This window comes from Pongo pygmaeus, chromosome 13 (genome assembly GCF_028885625.2).
Source record: "Pongo pygmaeus isolate AG05252 chromosome 13, NHGRI_mPonPyg2-v2.0_pri, whole genome shotgun sequence".
Taxonomy (NCBI): Eukaryota; Metazoa; Chordata; class Mammalia; order Primates; family Hominidae; genus Pongo; species Pongo pygmaeus.
The window spans coordinates 116,173,506-116,192,313 of record NC_072386.2 but is presented as its reverse complement, the minus strand read 5'-3'; the positions used below and the strand labels follow the sequence as shown (position 1 = coordinate 116,192,313).

The 18,808-nt window shown below is 40.3% G+C and overlaps 1 protein-coding gene across 7 annotated transcripts in view; it reads left to right on the top strand.

Moving 5' to 3' along the window:
• Positions 1 to 18,808, top strand: part of MAPKAP1 (MAPK associated protein 1) — a 265,446-nt gene that overhangs the window by 187,373 nt on the left and 59,265 nt on the right. For 5 of the 7 annotated variants that reach the window (XM_063650328.1, XM_054500116.2, XM_054500119.2 and 2 more), the window contains one exon: positions 10,638 to 10,745. The exons of the other annotated variants lie outside the window; for them this stretch is intronic. In XM_063650328.1, coding sequence (XP_063506398.1) covers positions 10,638 to 10,745 — 108 coding nt within the window. The remainder of the gene's footprint in view (positions 1 to 10,637; positions 10,746 to 18,808) is intronic. 7 annotated transcript variants of the gene reach the window in all.

The window sequence follows — 18,808 nt, the reverse complement described above, 5'->3', positions numbered from 1 at the left end:
AGTGGGGATTATTGTAGGGCCTACTGCATAGAGTTTTATGAAGATGCAGAAAGCAAATGCGTGGAAAGCACGTTGTTAAGGGCCAGGAAAGTCCTCCATGTCAGTTGCTGATGCTGTTATTATAGTCCAGGAATGAAGCAATATTTGACTTGTTTTCAAAAAGGGCAAGTTGATGATTTTGCCAAATTTGTGTAGCAATATAACTGACATTTATTAAGTACTTATGTGCTAGGCATTGTGTTACACATAATCTGTGGAATTACTCCATGAAGGTTTAGATCCACTAACTTGCCCAGGGTCGCATAACTTGTAAAAGAGCCAGGATTTCAATCCAAGTCTTTTTGACTCCAGAACCCACACTCCAATGCCACATATCTGCCGTCTAGGATTAGATGCTCACAGCAGCAATAGAGATTGTAAAACACTGGGTAGTTCTGTCTCACACCAAACATCTCCTCATTTGGCTGATGAAGATTGTGAGCTGATAATATTGAGAGCCTATGGCCTTGGAACTCCAAGGCCAGGCAAGAAAAAAAGCATTTTCTTTTCCTAATCATAAGTAGAGTAGCCCTTTCCGCTGCTCATCCTTATTTAGGCTCTGTTACTCTTAAGAGGATGAATGGCTGCTGCTTCTGTGTGTCTGGTGTCCTTAACATGCTCTAAAAATTAGGCCTCTTCCAGTCTTTGTCTTTAATTTCTGGTTTTAGCTGACACCTTCATTAATGGTCTAGTGCAAGCTTTCTGTCGACTTGAAGACTGCTGTGTGAAAGTGGTTTTGCTGTCCTATCAATAATGGTCATAATTTCCCCAATACTCTCATCAGCAGTGAATTGAGTCTTGCAGCAAAGAAATGGAAACCCCAGTGCAGTGGTTTGAAAGTGATTTGTCTTGTAGACGGTGTCTTCTTTCAGTAAAATCAGGTCAGTGCGGCACTGCTGGGTCAGATGTAAGTCTGAGACAAATTAGTTGGAGGAAATTGATCATTTGAACCTTAGGTTATTTTTAGCTACAGTAGCTTTTTAATATCTCTTTTTTCTTTGTATTTGTTTTAATAAACTTTAATCATCATCATCATTCGCCAAATTAAATGTCTTCTCAGTTTCAGCCAAGCCTTAGATAGAGGAAAGAATGCCCTCTACTCAGCCCACAGAAGCGGCCTTCCCTTCACAGTTTTGGGGCTTGCTTCCATGATGGCACTGTTGTTTAAACACTGAAGCCCACTCCCCCTCATCTTCTGGCCGGCCCCCTTGCTGGGCTTTGTTTATTGCACCGACTGCCCCCTTGACCAGTCTGTTCTTCATTGCTATTGAAAGTTAATGGGGGCAAAATTGCATTCCCAAACATTTGAACCTGAAGTGACCAGGGCCGAACTTAGTTGATCTCTGGTGATCGGTTCAATTTAGTTACGATTTTTTGCCATTAGGCTGGGGCTGAATGATGGTGATTTGGTTGAGGCCGAATGTCTGAAGAAAATTGGCTCTCTGATAAGAGTGCTGTTATCAGAGGGGGCTACCTTCTCATTTACATTTAGATGAGTATTGATTATTTATTTACTCAGAGAAGTGAGATTCGTTTCCAATCTTATCTTTCTCGTCTCTGCTTGTCAGCAGAAAGAGAGATAGAGCTCCTGACATCAAGCCAAGATAACAGCACTTTGTAGCAAAGATAAAAGTTGGAATGGGCCTTTTTCTAGTGTTGACTGAAAGGATAAGTTTTAAAAATTAGAACTGATGGGTCATGCTTTCAAAACCTTTCCTGAAGGTTTTGCAGTTTAACTAGGCAGGAGAATTGGTTTATTGGAACAGCCTTGGTCTTTCTTCTTTTGTAATAGGAATTGTATTTAATTTGATTATATTCAGCTGTTTCACAGAGCGCAAATGGTGTATTGGCTCAGAAGAGGCTAAAGTGTGACCTTATTGTCATGTCAGCTTGTTCCTTTTTTATTATTTAAATTCCAGATTATCCAATCTGAGCCTCAGAGGGGGTATAAGCTACAGCGGTTGTCACTTGAGTATAGTTCAGTGCTTATATTAAGATCAAGCAGAAAATGATTATAGTTGCCCCTAGAGGAAGAGTTATAAGCGATGGAGCTGACACTAAATGCAGACATTTTAGAATAGCTGATGTTGGGTCCGAGCTCTGATACGGACAGCGTCAGCGTGGTGGCTTTGGCTCAGTGAGGAACGCAGATTCAGTCAGCCCCTGTCATAGAATAGTCAAGGCTTGGCACGATCCTCCTGGAATGGGTCTTCCTGCCATAAGTCTCCAGCCCATTGTCAGCAGTGCCACCAGAAGAATCTCACCAAAATATAAAGCTGATTGTGTCACTTTCCTGCTCTGTTAGCATCTGTTGGTTATGAGAGAAAATCCAAATCTTGACCAACAGTCTGGGCCAAGCTTCTCAGCCTCAGCTCCCCCTTGAACAAGCTTGCTTTTAAGCTATAGGCAGCATTTAAGATTAGAGACTTGCTCGGCAGCCAGGATTCACAGTTCCCCAGTCTCTCCGGTCCTACAAATATTGACTAAAAATGACGAGTAAATGTCAGAACCCACAGAACAAACCATGATCGCACAGATATCAAAGGACATGTGATGCTACACTACCATCCAAACATCCATCTAATGAACATTTTTTGAGCATCAACAATGCACCAAGCACAGAGATGACTCATCCCTGCCTTGAGGCTGGGGGAGGCAGCAAGACAGCTTGAGCTGACAAGTTATAGAAGAGCCCAGTGAGTGCTCCTACCAAAGTAGGAACAAGGCGCTGTGTGGGAACACAGAGAAGGGGACAGGTAGCCCCACCTTCCCCTTCCCTGAGGTGGAAACAGCTGAACCAGGTTGTCTTGAAGGAGGACTCAGAGCTAGGTGAAGAAGAAGGAAGAGGGAGTGGCACGTGCAGAGGCCAGGAGGCACTGAGGAACCCACGTGGACCATGGAAGGTCAGTGTGGAAGAAGCCAAGGCTGTGTGGGGTGGACATGTGAGCTCAGACCCAGCGTCACATGTCCTTTGATATCTGTGCTGCCGTGGTTTATTCTGTGGGTTCTGACATTTACTCGTCATTTTTAGACTATATTTGTAGGATCTGAGAGACTAGGGAACTGTAGGAATCCTGGCTGCTGAGCAAGTCTCTAATCTTAAATGCCGTCTGCAGCTTAAAAGCAAGCTCGTTTAAATAGATATGCACCCTGCACCCCTACTTTGGACACACGAGGGAAAGAGCACAGACTTTCGCTTTGATGCCAGCATTCCCTGCTCCGGTGTGCCCTCCCTGGTAAGGCTATGAGCCTGTTGTGATTCATAGGCTAGGGATCTACCTAAACCTTATCGCAGTGGTTTCTGTTTCAGTCTGTATTTGCAATAATAGCAGCTCTCATTGACCGAGCACTTCGCTAAGGGAAGTCCTGGATTGTCTCATTTAATCCTCACAGCAACCTTCTGAGGGAAGCTCTGTTATCCCTATTTTACAGATGAGATTACATTCCTTCCCAAGGATGCATAGCTGGCAGCGTTATTCCCTCTCAGGGCACAAACACCAGGGATGTTCTGCTCAAACCTAGCCTTTCCTCTTACTGCTCACACTTAGCTTTTTTCTGGCTACAAGAAGCTCTTTCAGATTAAAGCAGCTCTTTAAATTGGTGAATGGAAAACAGTTGACATGAAGACATAACCATGAAAGTGTTCAGACTTTGACTCTGTCATTTTTCCTTGCACAGGTAATTCTCAAACTTGTTCTTATGGTCAGCAATGATAATGATAGGTTAATTATTTATATCCTACCTTGATCCCAAAAATATTTGGAATTATTATAATAGATTTTAAAATACACAAACCACTGAGTGCAGTGGTGTGTGCCTGTGGTCCCAGTTCCTCAGGAGGCTGATATGGGAGGGTTGTTTGAGCCCAGGATTTCTGGGCTACAGCCTAGATCAGCGCTATGCTGGTCAGATGTCCACACTAAGTTCAGCATCAATATGGTGAGCTCCCGGGAGTGGGTAACCACCAGGTTGCCTAAGGAGGGGTAAACTGGCCCATGTTGGAAACGTGCAGGTCAAAACGTCTGTGCTGATCCATAATGGGGTCGCACCTGTGAACAGCCGCTGCACTCCAGCCTGGGCAATATAGCAAGACCCCACCTCTTAAAAAAAATATACATACGAGGCTGGGCACGGTGGCTCACGCCTGTAATCCTAGCACTTTGGGAGGCCAAGACGGGTGGATCACGAGGTCAGGAGATTGAGACCATCCTGGCTAACATGGTGAAACCCCGTCTCTACTAAAAAATACAAGAAATTAGCCAGGCATGGTGGCGGGCACCTTTAGTCCCAGCTACTTGGGAGGCTGAGGCAGGAGAATAGCGTGAACCCGGGAGGCGGAGCTTGCAGTGAGCCGAGATTACGCCACTGCACTCCAGCCTGGGTGACAGAGTGAGACTCCGTCTCAAAAAAAAAAAAAAAAAAAAAAAATATATATATATATATATATATATATATATACACGAACCAATAAACTACGTGAGAGGAAAAGAAACATAAAGATTAAACGACAAGTTTACGAGTCCCCAGTAGGAGGACCTGGCAGAGAAATGCATGTCCAGGTCATTATAGTCATGTGAACATTTAGTGCTGAGCTTCCTGATGGGCAAAGGAGAAAGGGACGTGATAGGAGCTAGTTACAAGATTTATGTTAAACTTTCTAAAGATACAAAAGCAAGCCCTTGCTCCAGGGAAGTACAGCTTTTCCTGATACCAGGATCTGAAAGAAGTTTCTCCCATGGGTCTCTAGAAAGAAGACACAGAGCAATAGAGGCGACAGTGTGTCTTCCCTCTCCTTGGACTTTGGCAGGCACTTGCTTTCCATTGGATTTCAGCTTTCAGCTAGCTTGCAGCTGTTAAAGAATTGCATTCTAAAACCTTTTATGTTTCAGTCAGGGGTTAAAGGGATCAAGGAAGCCGCTCTGAGCGTGTAGCCACCAACCAACAGATTCTATAGATTTTCTTTGAAACTTATGTGCTGAGATGTTTGCCTCAGGTTTACAAAATCCCATAAAAATCCTGCCTGGGTATTACAACTTGGAACCCTCCCAAAGTGCCCAAAGCAATATTTTGTTCCTAGGCCATTCGGTGACATGGTATTACTGCAGTAAATACATCATTGGAATGCCCAAGCAGGTTTTCTCGTCGCTGCAGAGTAACTGCTTCCCAGAATCTTCTTTTTGTGTTCCTCTCTGCTGTGAAGTAGAGGGTATGCGGCTTCATGCGCAGCTGTGACTTTTTAAATCCTTTTTCCAAAGTGTGGATGTTGCCTTGAGAACCTTGTCCTGTTCAGTGTGAAAGAGACTTTTATATTTTATATAATCATTTCTTTGGCAAAAAGTATATTCATAGAAATTGACCTCACAGTTTGTCTTTTTGAAATGGCTTTTGGCTGCTATTTTTATTTTCCTCCCGTGTCAGCCTCCTAAAAAGTAAACAAGTATTTGATGGAGACTGTACTTTGATATAGGTCTGGGTTATCATAATCTTCACTATCAACAGGCATTTATTAAGAACTTCGTGTGAGTGAGATGCTGTGGTTCATAATGCGATATAGAGAGTGCAGGCCTGGGCAGTCCTAGGTATGAATTCTCTCACTTCTACTAGTTCCTGAGGGACACTGAGCAAGTTATTTAACCTCTATAAATCACAGTTTCTCCTCTCTTAAGTGGGTTTATAAACTCTTTACGTCTTAGGGTGACCAAAGAGTGAATGAGATGATCTGTACATAAAAGACCTAGCACAGCACTTGTCACATAGTAGGGTCTGTGATGGTGGTAGTTAGATTGTCCATGCTGTTAGGATCACTTAGTATTATTACAGTCTGATGATGATGATGACGATGATGATGATGATGATGATGATAGCTGATACTTAAATCACACTATTAATGCATTGGACATTGTTCCAACTGCCTTACAACTATTAGTTCATTGAATCTTTAGACAGTCCTGTGAGGTAGGTGCTATTATTATCCCCTGTTCTATAAAGAAGAAAACTGAGAGGTTAAGTTGGGCCAAAGTCATACAGCAAAATTGCTTGGCCAGGACTTAGGCCAAGGCAATTGGGCCCCAAGTTTATGCCCTTACCCACCTGGCTATATTGCCTCTCGTATATACCCTGCCTCTCATTACACAGTAAGAACTGAAGTTATCAGCCTGGCCTTTTTGGAGAGAAAATGTGTAAAATACTATAATCTTTCTCTGTGAAATATCTACTATTCAGGTGAGGATTATGGAGAGAAATGCAGATTTCTAAAAAGCAGTTTTCCATTTGGATTTAGATATCGAGTTTCATATGCAGCTTAACCACCCTGCCTTCCCCCAGGTTGTTACCCATTGGTCCCTTGCTAAGTTCAGAAGTGGGTTTCCAAGTTGTTCTTCAGCTTTGATGGATGAGCAGGGAGTACCCAGGGCAGAAAACACACGGATTTTCAGTTACTGACTAAACTGAGCATAGAATATTAGCAATATTCCTAAGGAAAGATGGATGGGCCTTCCTGGATGGATAGAAAGATAAGGTGATCATGTCTGATCATGTTTTCATAAGAGGGAATGGTACTACCATGGACTCAGAATGCAGCCAGAGCATGAAATATTTGGTATGTGTGAATTTGTTAAAATAAATAGTTACAGATCATTTTCATTTTGAATTTATAGAAGTTAAGTGATTCAGATTCTAGATGAATCCACGAATCTACAGAAACCTTTATTTATGGTATAAACTATGGCCTTTTTATAATTGGCCAGTAATTTATAGTTTGCAGGAGGAAGGAGGGTTCAAGGCAGACTAGCTTTAGAGCCAGAAGACCCCCACGGATTTCATTTTTCCCCCTTCCTACTTTTTACCTTTGTGATCTTGGGCAAGTTACTTCACCAGCATCCCAATCTGTAAACTGGGGCTAATATATCTGCCTCTGGGGGTTACTGTGAGGATTCAGTAAGGTAAGGTATATAGCATGCTTGGCACATAATAAGCATGTATTAAAGTCATCATCATGCTAGGCTTCATAGGACAAAGTCCAAGAAGCTACTTTCAGAAAACTAATTTTAATAGAAATATCTACAAGATCCAAGAAATAAAAGAAATGTCAGATGATGGCATTTATGGCTTTGAGAGTGGGGCAGGGAGTTGTCTTTAGGGATAAGGGATCATTCCTGGTACTCCCTGACTCCCCTGTTTTCCCTGATCCACGTTTCCCAGGCAGCTGCAAAGACTGGTAGGAAAAAATGTGCAAAGGAGACCGGCCTGAAATTCCTCCTGATGCAGCCAGGCCTTAGTTCCCAGTAATCAGGAAAGTGGTAGCTTATATATAATCCAGCTGTCAGGTAGCCTGACAGCTTGAGAAGCCCGACAGCCTGTGCACTGCTCTCAGAGTACACATGCCAGGGTGCACGGTTACTTCACATAAAAATATGTCTACATAAACAGATCTTGTCTGCTTTTGATTAAATTACTGCATGCGAATGACCCATTGGAGATGCCACAATGTGTGCTAATTATAGTAGCCTCAAAAAAATGTCATAGTAAGAAATTGGAGAACTTTTAAGTATATCTGGTGTTTTTAAATTACAAAAGTGGCCTTCATTTATTATAGCAAATTTGAAAAATACAAAAAAACACAAAGGAAAAATAAAAACAATTATTAATTCCACTATCAATTATAACTACTATTCACATTTTAGAAATAACCTCCTAGTCTTTTTTCCTCTATTCCTTTACATATTTTTTTGCTTAGATTTACCTTTTTAAAATTCATACATAATGTTTATATATATTTGTGGAGTACACGTGATATTTTGTTACATTCATAGAATGTGTAATGATCAAGTCAGGGTATTTGGGTACCACCTGGGGTATTTATCATTTCTATACACTGGGAACATTTCATGTCCACTATTCTAGCTTGTTTTGAAATATATAGTACATTGTTGGTAACTATAGTCACCCCACTCTGCTATTATATTTTTAAAATTATAATTTGTACTTTTATAATTATAATTTAAAATGTGCTATAATTTGCTGCTTTCATAAAGTAGCATATTATAAACATGTTTTATAAAATTAAATATTTTTTGTGGCATCACATTTAATATTTTTATGGTATTTCATAATATTTTATTTAATCAGTCCCCGTGTTAGACCTAGGTTGTTCCTAAATTTGGGCTATTATTTTTAAAAAATTTTTTGGAGATAGGGTCTAGTGCAGTGGCACAGTCATAGCTCATTGCAGCCTCAAACGCCTGGGCTCAGAAAAATCCACCTCAGCCTCCCCAGTAGCTGGGACTACAGGCATGCACCACCACACCCAGCTAATTTAAAAAAATTTTTTTGTAGAGATGAAGGCTCACTATGTTTCCCAGGCTGGCCTCAAACTCCTGGCCTCAAGTGATCCTCCTGCCTTGGCTCCCCCAAAGCGCTGGGATAACAGATGTGAGCCACCGTACTCAGCCTGAGAAATGAATTATTACAGCTAAACTTTATACCCAGATTTCACTGTAAATTTATAGAAGTGGATGTCAGTGGCTTCTGCACACTGTGTTGCTGGGAGATTTTGGAGATAGGAGCAGTCAGAGATTGTTTAATAGGCCATTGTCTTAGAAAGCAGCCCTCTAGGTTCAGGGGTAACTGCCTTTCCTCTGCTAGACTAAAGGGGCCCACAGCTGTTTTCTTAAGGTTCAGCTTTCTGAGATTCCTTCCACCCAGTATTATGTGCCAACATCCACTGATCAATACCAGATGCACCTATTAATTGAAAATTGTTGGCATGGACAGGTGATAGGTAGTAGAGACTACAAGAATTACCTGCATTTCCTTCCGTACTTTGATTTACTTAACACTTTTTTTTTTCCAAGAGACACAGGGATTCTCTCTGTTGCCCAGGCTGGAGTACAGTGGCATGATCATAGCTCACTGGAGCCTCCAGCTCCTGGGCTCAAGCAATCCCCCCGCCTCAGCCTCCCGAGTAGCTGGGACTACAGGTGCGCACCACCATGCCTGGCTAATTTTTAAATTTTTATTGTTGTTGTCGTTACTGTGTTGCCCAGGCTGGTCTCAAACTCCTGGGTTCAATTGGTCCCCCCAAAGTGCTGGGATTTGGGAGAATCGCTAAGGGGGCTACCATGCCTGGCCTTATTTAACACTTTTGAAATTAGAATTTTTTAAAAAAATGAATTTACTACCTATAATTTTAAAACACAATACCTTTTTGATATAAATATAGTGTATTAGAGTTTAAAAGAACTGCGTAGACTTCTGACTATATGCTTAAATAGTTGTATATGTTTTAAGCATTTGTTTACTTACAAAGGTTTAAAAGCTTTATTTAAGTAGTGTAAAAAGGACTGAATGTATGTAAGAATTCAGAATAGGCAGAAGTGCTAATGAAATACCAGTTAGAGAAAAGATCAAATATACCCTGAAACTGAAATGAATCTCTGCAGTGCTACAACTGAACATAGAACATGGGAAGGAGAATGACTGGAAATGAGTGAAATGCCTCATACTGATGATAGAGAAGCACTAGATGTGATTAATCAACAAGTTGACAACAGCTGAAGAACATATCTAAAAATACATGTTCCGCCTGGGAGCCCTGCACGGCCTCTGATGCTTCCCTCAGATCTGTCACCTCTCCTTCTGTCTGACCAAACACGCCTTTCAGAGTCAAAATAATAAGACAGTTTCTTATGCCTCTAATCCTTTCAATAACCATTAACAGATCACAGGAGCAGTCTTTTGAATCTGATCATTGGACCCATTAGGTGTTATCTGAGAAGAACAAGATTGTCATTTGGGTTGACAAAGAAATACATGAATAAATGTATAAAATGCTGCAGTGTTTTATTAAGGTCTGCCAGAAGAACCCTCTATGTGATGCAGGGTAGCTAGTATTCCTGGCTTCTAGTACTATTGAACCCGTGTCTTGTGTTTTCATAAATGTTTCAACAAAAATGTGAATCGGTAGCCACTGTCTTTTCATCACCGTAACTCAGAAATCTGAGATTTTTTTTTAATTTAAAAACTTTCCACATATGAATGCCAGGTCATCTGAGCTTTATTTATTCAAGCTTACCTGTTTACAATTTGTTTTGAATTTTTTGGACTGTTATTAGAGTTCTACACATATCTTATTCCTGATTGTAATTTATTGTTACATAATTATTAATAAATACCTTTGCCTCCTGTGAGGCAGGTACATTTCTAATAAGCATTTTTCCTACATCACCTCTGATCCTTACAACAATCTTTCAAGGTATAACTATTCCTACATTACATATTAGGAAACGGAGGTTCAGAGAGGGTAGGTGACCTGCTCATATCTGAGAAGTGGTGTAGTCACTCTGACTCAAAGGCCATTTACCTCTTACTTGGTTTCGGGGAGAACTGAGTGGAAACAGACCTGATAATAGAACAGTGAAGAATGTGAAGCCTTATGCAAAAGAAACCCCAAACTTCCATCCTGGATAGCTAGACCCTCAAGACGGACTTTAACACTTTACTAAGGCTTTATCAGCTTTTCACCAGTATGTGGTGTTTTTTAAATGTTAAATTCACTGTTTCAGACTTCCTCCCCTCCTCCTGCCCCTTTGATCTTCCAGGCCCTCAGTACCGCCTGGAGAAGCAGAGCGAGCCCAATGTCGCCGTTGACCTGGACAGCACTTTGGAGAGCCAGAGCGCATGGGAGTTCTGCCTGGTCCGCGAGAACAGTACGTTGGCCGCCTCGCTCCATGCCCGCTTTGTCCGTTGCAAACTTGCTTAGAAGTCATGTGTTTGGAAACGCTCACTGGTCTGGTTTCCCTAGGCAGATTTGAAGTGACTGTTTTCCAAGGCAGACTGCAGTCTTCGTGCCAAAAGTATATCCCAAAGTGAAATGATTGATTTTGTGCTTTTTGGTAGAGAGGCTGCATCCTGTTTAGCACTCTGTGATTAATATTTTCCTGTTAAACTGTGTCTTCCTAAGTTGGGAGCATCCCTGGAAACAGCTTAGAAGCATGAGACCTTTTCTGAAGCAAAGGCTATTTTGTATATAAAGCAACTGGCCCTGTCAGTATCACTATTCAGACATCAGGTTTTAGAAAATTTTAACCATTTGCATATTCTAGCAGGAGGCAGTGTAGTGATTCCTTATGCTATGTTGAGAACTTTGAAACTTGTTAACTTTGTTCATTCTCTCTTCAGAGTTTCCAAATTGTGCATTTTGCCATCCTCTCCTCCATACTCCCACTGACACAAGGGCAAGTGATGTGTGAAACTGCGCTTGCAGCAGCAGACTGACTGTAGTCATTCCTGCTTTGAGGCTTTTACACAGGCTATTTCTTCCACCTGGAATGCTCCTTCCCCCATTCTGGTTAATAACTCTTTCTCATTCTTTGTCTCAGTTTAAATGTCCTGTCTTCAGAAAGGCCACCAGGATCTTCCTGTCCCCCATTGCTTAAACCTGATCCACCTCTCGTTTGAGTCCCTCGTTATATTCTGCCATACGGCATACTACTTTTTCTCCATCGCGTGTGTTTCTATCTATTCATTTATTTATTATTTTTTAGAGATGAGGTCTTGCTGCATTGGCCAGGCTGTTCTCAAACTCTTTTTTTTTTTTTTTTTTTTTTTGAGACAGAGTCTCACTGTGTCACCCAGGCTGGTGTGCAGTGGTGCAATCTCAGCTTACTGCAACCTCCGCCTCCCAGGTTCAAGCGATTCTCCTGCCTCAGCCTCCCAAGTAGCTGGGACTATAGGCACATGCTGCCATGTCCGGCTAATTTTTTGTATTTTTAGTAGAGACGGGGTTTCACTGTCTCTATGGTCTCTTTCTCCTGAAGTCGTGATCCGCCCGCCTCGGCCTCCCAAAGTGCTGGGATTACAGGCATGAGCCACCCGTGCCTGGCGGTTCAAACTCTTGGCCTCAAGCAATCCTTCTACCTTGGCTTCCCAAAATGTTGGGATTATAGATGTGAGCCACTGCAGCCAGCCTGTATTTAGAATTACATACTTTTCTCAGTGATTGTTTAATATCGCTCTCCCCTGCTAGATTGTCAGGTCTGTGAGGGTGACCCTGGCCCATACCAAGTTGCCCTTCATATAGATCTGCTGTAGACTATGTGCTGCAGGATCTCAGTAAATATAGATTGAATGAGTGAATAAATGGTAGATCTTTACTCATGCCACTGACCCTCTAAACAAGATCAGGCTGCTGCTCTTTGGGTGTTTTTGGTTTTGGTTTTGGTTTGGTTTGGTTTTGGGGTTTTTTTGAGACAGAGTCTTGCTCTGCCGCCCAGGCTGGAGTTCAGTGGTGTGATCTAGGCTCACTGCAACCTACACTTTCTGGGTTCAAGCAATTCTCATGTCTCAGCCTCCCAAGTAACTGGGATTACAGGCATTGCACCACCACCCCTGGCTAATTATTATTTTTATTTTTAGTAGAGATGGAGTTCTGCTATGTTGGCCAGACTGGTCTTGAACTCCTGGCCTCAAGTGATCCACCCACCTTGGCCTCCCAAAGTGCTGGGATTACAGGCGTGAACCACCACACCGGCCTAGGATGCTACTCTTTGACTAGGGCCCCAGACAGCCTGTTCCGCAGAGCATGCACAAAATTCACGAGGAAGGTGAAATATGCCTTTGGCATTTGGCAGCAAATTCTCAAAGGCAGAAGGTTGCTGTCCCCACAGTCTGCAACCAGTTGTAAGTACCTTTTGTGAATACACATAGAAATAAAAATCACTGATTCCCAAATGGTCCAAAAAAATCAAATGAGTAGTAAACATTTGTGAAAATATATATCCTTATCAACATTGTAAAATACAAACATTTTAGAGCCACATATCAAATAAGCCAGATATTTCAAAGGGAGTCCTCATTGCTGGAGAGAATATAGAGAAATAGGCATACTCAAACATTGGGGTCTGTAGTATAACAGTATAATATAACTGTAAATATCAAAAGACCTAAAAATGTTTTCTCCAGTATATCTGTTTTTGGAAATTATCTTAAGGAGGCTGGGCTGGGTGGCTCTTGCCTGTAATCCCAGCACTTTGGGAGGCTGAGGTGAGTGGATTACCTGAGGTCAGGAGTTCGAGACCAGCCTGGCCAACATGGCAAATCCCTGTCTCTACCAAAAATACAAAAAAAAAAAGCCGAGTGTGTTGGCAGGTGCCTGTAATCCCAGCTACTCAGGAGGCTGAGGCACGAGAATCGCTTGGGCCGGAGAGGCAGAGGTTGCAGTGAGCTCAGATCGTGCCACTGCACTTCAGCCTGGGCGACAGAGTGAGATTCCATCTCAAAAAAAAAAAAAGAAAGAAAAAAGAAATTATCTTAAAGAGAAAAAGATCTAAAATGCAAGAAAGATTTATGTACAGTGTTTTAACAACATTATTTCTAATATTTAACATTGGAAGAGTAATCAGATAACTTATATCCCTATATTGGAAAATTATGCAGGGTTTTACCTTTCTAGTAAAGGCCGACTAAGTAATTTGAACCAACTCTTCCACTGAAGGTAACTTAAAAAGCTGATTAAACAAATGGTCATCCTAAAGTCATCAAAGAGCACAAGATAGAACAGAATCAATGGCCATGTCTGGGAAAAGATTGAAACAAAAGAGATCAACTCCTACGAGCACTTTTGCCCAGACATTATTTGCCTGTCTGGCAGTGGCAGCCTAAAGGTTGAGCTGGGTTGTTGATAGCCTTTAGAGGAAAGGAGACAAAAGAAGTCCAGGGTTTGCCAGGGTTAGAAAGCCCAAAAGGAGGATAAATAGAAAACATATAGTAAGATAATAGATTTAAACCCAGATATATCAATAAATGAACTAAAGGCTTTAGTAGTAGTAGTTGTTGTTGTCTTTAAGATGGTTAGGATGGGTTTTTCTCAAATACCTAAAACAAGGATACTGAAAGTTTGAAGTAAAAGGATGGAGAAAGATGTTCTATGCAAATAGCAACTGAAATCTGGTGTAGCCATATTAACATGAGGCAGAATACATTTTTAGATATAAAAACCATTACTTAATAATGATGAAAGGTTCAGTTTACTTGGAAGATTTAACAGTTCTAAACCTATATGCCTCAAAATATATAATACAAAACTGAAGAATTACTAAGAAAAATATGCAGATTTCCAATCATGGAGGGAGATTTTAACTCTCAGTAATTGAAACAGCAAATACATTTTTTAAAAATGTATAATAGAGAAAATTTAAAACAACAGTTAAACTTAACCTCATGGACAGGCGGTACACAGAATATTTTACCCTACAACTGCAGATACGTATTTCTTCCAATCACACATGAACATTTACCAATATTGACCATATACTAAGCAATAAAGTAAATCTTACATATCAAAAGATCGAAATCGTATGTGATACATTCTGTGATCACAGTGAAATTAGGCTAGGAAAAAACAAGACAACTAGAAGATCTGCATATGTTTGGAAATTGAGAAACAGATTTCTGAACCCATGGTTTAATAAAGAAATAATAATAGAAATTAGAAAATATTTTGACTGAAAGATAATGAAAATTTGACATTAAAATTTGAGGATATAACTAAAATAGTAGTTGAGGGAAATTTTACAGCCCTCTAATTCAAATATCACAAAAGAAAAAAGGCTGGGCGGGGCATGGTGGCTCACGCCTGTAATCCCAGCACCTTGGGAGGCCGAGCCCGGTGGATCACCTGAAGTCAGGAGTTTGAGACCAGCCTGACCAAAATGGTGAAACCCCATCTCTACTAAAAATTTAATAATTAGCCGGGCATGGTGGCACGTGCCTGTAATCCCAGCTACTAGCGGGGCTGAGGCAGGAGGATCGCTTGAACCTGGGAGGTGGAGGTTGCAGTGAGCCGAGATCATGCCACTACATTCTAGCCTGGGCAACAGAGTGAGGCTCCGTCTCAAAAAAAAAAAAAAGAAGAAGAAGAAGAAGAAGAAAGGCTGAACAGTAATGAGCTAAGCATTCAGCTCAAGAAATTGAAAAAAGAAATAGAAAAAGAAACCTAAAACAAATAAAAGAAAGGAAGCAATAAAGAGAAGAATAGAAATTAATGAAATAGAAATTCAGAAACATCAGAATCAAGAGTTGTTTCTTTGAAAAGACTAACAAAATCAATACACCTCCAATGAAATGGACAAAAGCAAGGAAGAGAAACACAGTAGCAGGAATGAAAAGGAGGTACGCTGCAGATCCTGTCATTAAACATTAAGATCCTGTCTTGTAAATAAATACAAGATTATTTTGAAAAAATTTATACCAAAAATACTAAAATTATAGATGAGCAAATTTATAGAAAAAGACAACAAAATTGACACAGGAAGAAATAGAAAACCTGAATATTCTTGTAACTATTTTGAAAAGCTAATTAGTAATTAGGAACCTTCCTACAAAGAAAATCCAAACCCACATGACTTCACTGGCTAGTTTCTACCAAAAACTTAAGAAAAAAATAACTCCAATCCTATATTCACTGTTGCAGAGAATAGAAGAAGAGGTTATAACCTCCAATTTATTTTAAGAGGCTATCATAATCTTGGTACCAAACTCAGTAAAGACCATACAAGACAGAAAATTTTCAGGCCAGTCTTACAAATATAGATGCAAAAATCCTAAACAAAATATTAATAAAGTGAATCTAACATTATATTGAAAGAACAATATAACATTACCAAGTTGGGTTTATTCTAGCAGTGCACATTTGGTTTAACTGTGATGTAATGTTAAGGGGAAAATATGTCAAGACACATAGATGAATCCCAACTATGTAAAAACAAACAAAAAGTTAAACTGGAAAGAAAATGTTAATAGTGGTTGTCCCTGGTTGGCAAGATTCTGGGTAATTCATTTTCCTTCCTGTTTATATTTGTTCATTCCAGAGTTTCTAAAGTGAGCATGCATGACTTTCTAAGAAGGAAAAGCAAACAAGAAATAAGGGCAAGTCTACATAGATAAAGATCGTATAGTGAGACGAAGTCTTAGTGTAACAATCCTTGTGACATTTGAAATTTCATACCATATCTAGTAACACACCATAGTGAGCCAAAAGAAAAATTATACCAATACACTCCTATGTGACTTGCTTATCGGAATTTTTACCCCATAGAAATGAACAATCCCTCCTTCCACCCCTGTCATTTTTTTTCATTCTTTAAAGTCTGTCATCTTAAACATACTTGAGGAACTAATTCATAGGTAGGAACTTTATAGTGGATTCTGTTTCAAAATGTTGATTCCTTGTTATACAAATAAAGTGGTGTTTATTAGAATCTTGGTAAATTTCTTGGATATGTAATACTTATACATGTAAAAAAATTTCAGGTAACTAAAGTGTTTGTAGTGAAAATGAAGTCTCTCTTCCATCCCCTAATTCCCCTTCCAGAGACAATAATTGTTCCTGGTTTCTTCCATATCTTTCCAGGTATCATCTATGTATATGCAGGCACATTTTGTATATGCATGTGTGTATCATAGGTGTGTGTACACACAAGCGCACACATACATATACGCACACATTTGTATTCCTCCCTTTTTTAAAAACACATATAGGGGCTGGGCATGGTGACTCACGCCGGTAATCCCAGCACTTTGGGAGGCCAAGGTGGGCGGATCATGAGTTCAGGAGATCGAGACCATTCTGGTTAACGTGGTGAAACCCCATCTCTACTAAAAATACAAAAAAAAAAAAAAAAAAGAAAAAAGAAAAAGCCGGGGGTGGTGGCAGGCACCTGTAGTCTCAGCCACTCGGGAGGCTGAGGCAGGAGAATGGCGTGAACCCGGGAGGCGGAGCTTGCAGTGAGCCGAGATCGCGCCACTGCACTCCATCCTGGGTGACAGAGCGAGACTCCGTCTCAAAAAATAAAAATAAAAACACAAATGGTAACAAACATTAGTGTTCTGCATTTTTATCATTTTAACAATATATTATAGAGATTATTCCACATTAATACTCATATTGTTCCACATATAAATTCACCAATTTCTTTTTAACTACTGTGCAGTATTCCACAGGATATTGTGATTTCAAATTAATTTTTTTTTTGTTTTTGAGACAGAGTCTCATCCTGTCGCCCAGGCTGGAGTGCAGTGGTGAGATCACAGCTCACTGCAGCCTTGACCTCCCTGGCTCAAACAGTTCTCCCACCTAAGCCTCCCAAGTAGCCATGATTACAGGCACACACCACCACACCTGGCTAGTTTTTTTTAAATTTTCTTTTTGTAGAGATGTTGTCTTGCTATGTTGCCCAGGCTTGCTTCTGCCTCCCATAATACTGGGATTACAGGAGTGAACCACTAAACCCAGCCACAAATTAGTTTTTCTGAAAAAAGATAAGCCCAGTTTTCTAATATTAGGAAAGAGAAGCTGTGAGGGTTGGTGAATAAAGCCTTGAAATCTGGGCTCTAGTTTCCACTCTACTTCCAAACATGAACATGGTCTTAATTCAGTTATGTGATCTCTCTGAGCCTCAGCATCCTCATCTTAAAGGATCTGCAAGATACTTGCCGTCACTTTTTGACACTCTGAGTCAAAATCACTGTGTTAATAAATGAAGTCCTACCAGCACTTACAAAGATCATAATCAACGGAATCATAACTAGTCTTTGTAAAATGGAAGTAAATTATAAAAACAATTTATTATTTTAAAGGCTTTTAAAAGGATTTTTTAAGTAGGAATTCCAACTAAGAATTACATTGTTTTCCACTAGCTGCCTATTAAGAAGGTGGATTTAGGCAAAGAAAAACATTCCAAAAGCAGAATTATCTTCATTTCTGTTGCTGTGTTTGATTAGAACAGCCTCCCTATCCTTAAAGTCATTACAGATGTGGACTAAATTCTGATCAGGTATTATGCAGTTCTTAAAGAGAATGTGCTGTCAAGCCAGACTGTCTCAGTTCACATCCTGGCCTTGCCACTTACTAGCTGTGTGACCTCAGGCAATTTACTTAACCTTTCTTGGGTAGTTTATCTGCCCTCATAAGATTGATAGGATTCAGTAAGCTCTAGTTATCATACAGCTCTTAAAATAGCACATAATAAGTACTCAATAAATGTTAACTGTAATTAATAAATAATGGAAAAGCAGCATTCTGTGGCTGGTAGAGCAGATGGGGCACAGGTGTCGAGGTTTGGAGTCATAGACCTGGCAGAGCCCTTGAGGAGATGTATGTTGACTAGAGCAGGGTGACCCAGAATGGAAAGGGAAGGAGAGTGGGGAGGGGACAGGTCTGTAAGTCTGTGTCCTAGGACCAGAGAACTTAGAAGCAGGGTACCTCCCAGCAAATATTTTTTGGTGTCCCAGAATGGATATACGCTTTATAAATAAAACCATTTGTTTGAGAAGTCTGTTTGCCATAAGGGTGGATAGAAGCCGTTCAGTTTTTCTTCCAAAGAGGGATGTGGCATAATATTTTATATCAACCATGTGAATGAATTATTTTTGTTATTTCTTTTTTACTTATTTATTTTTCTTTGCATCATACCTAGTCCTGCAGAAAAGGGTGTTTTTAAAAATTACATATTCGGGCCTACTATTGTAAGGCATTGTGCTAGACATTTTGCAAATGCTTTCTCTTTCAATTTTCATGGCTACCCTATAAGATATTGTTCTCATTGTGAAGAGAGTTTGTGACTTGCTCCAAGTTATCCAGCCAGTAAGTGATAAGACCAAAATTTTAAGTCAGATGTCTGATTCCAGAGTCCACCTGAAATTGTTGATAAAACAACCTGAATTTTCCGTCCTAAGAATGGCTATTACAATTGTCTTTATATGCTATGAGAGA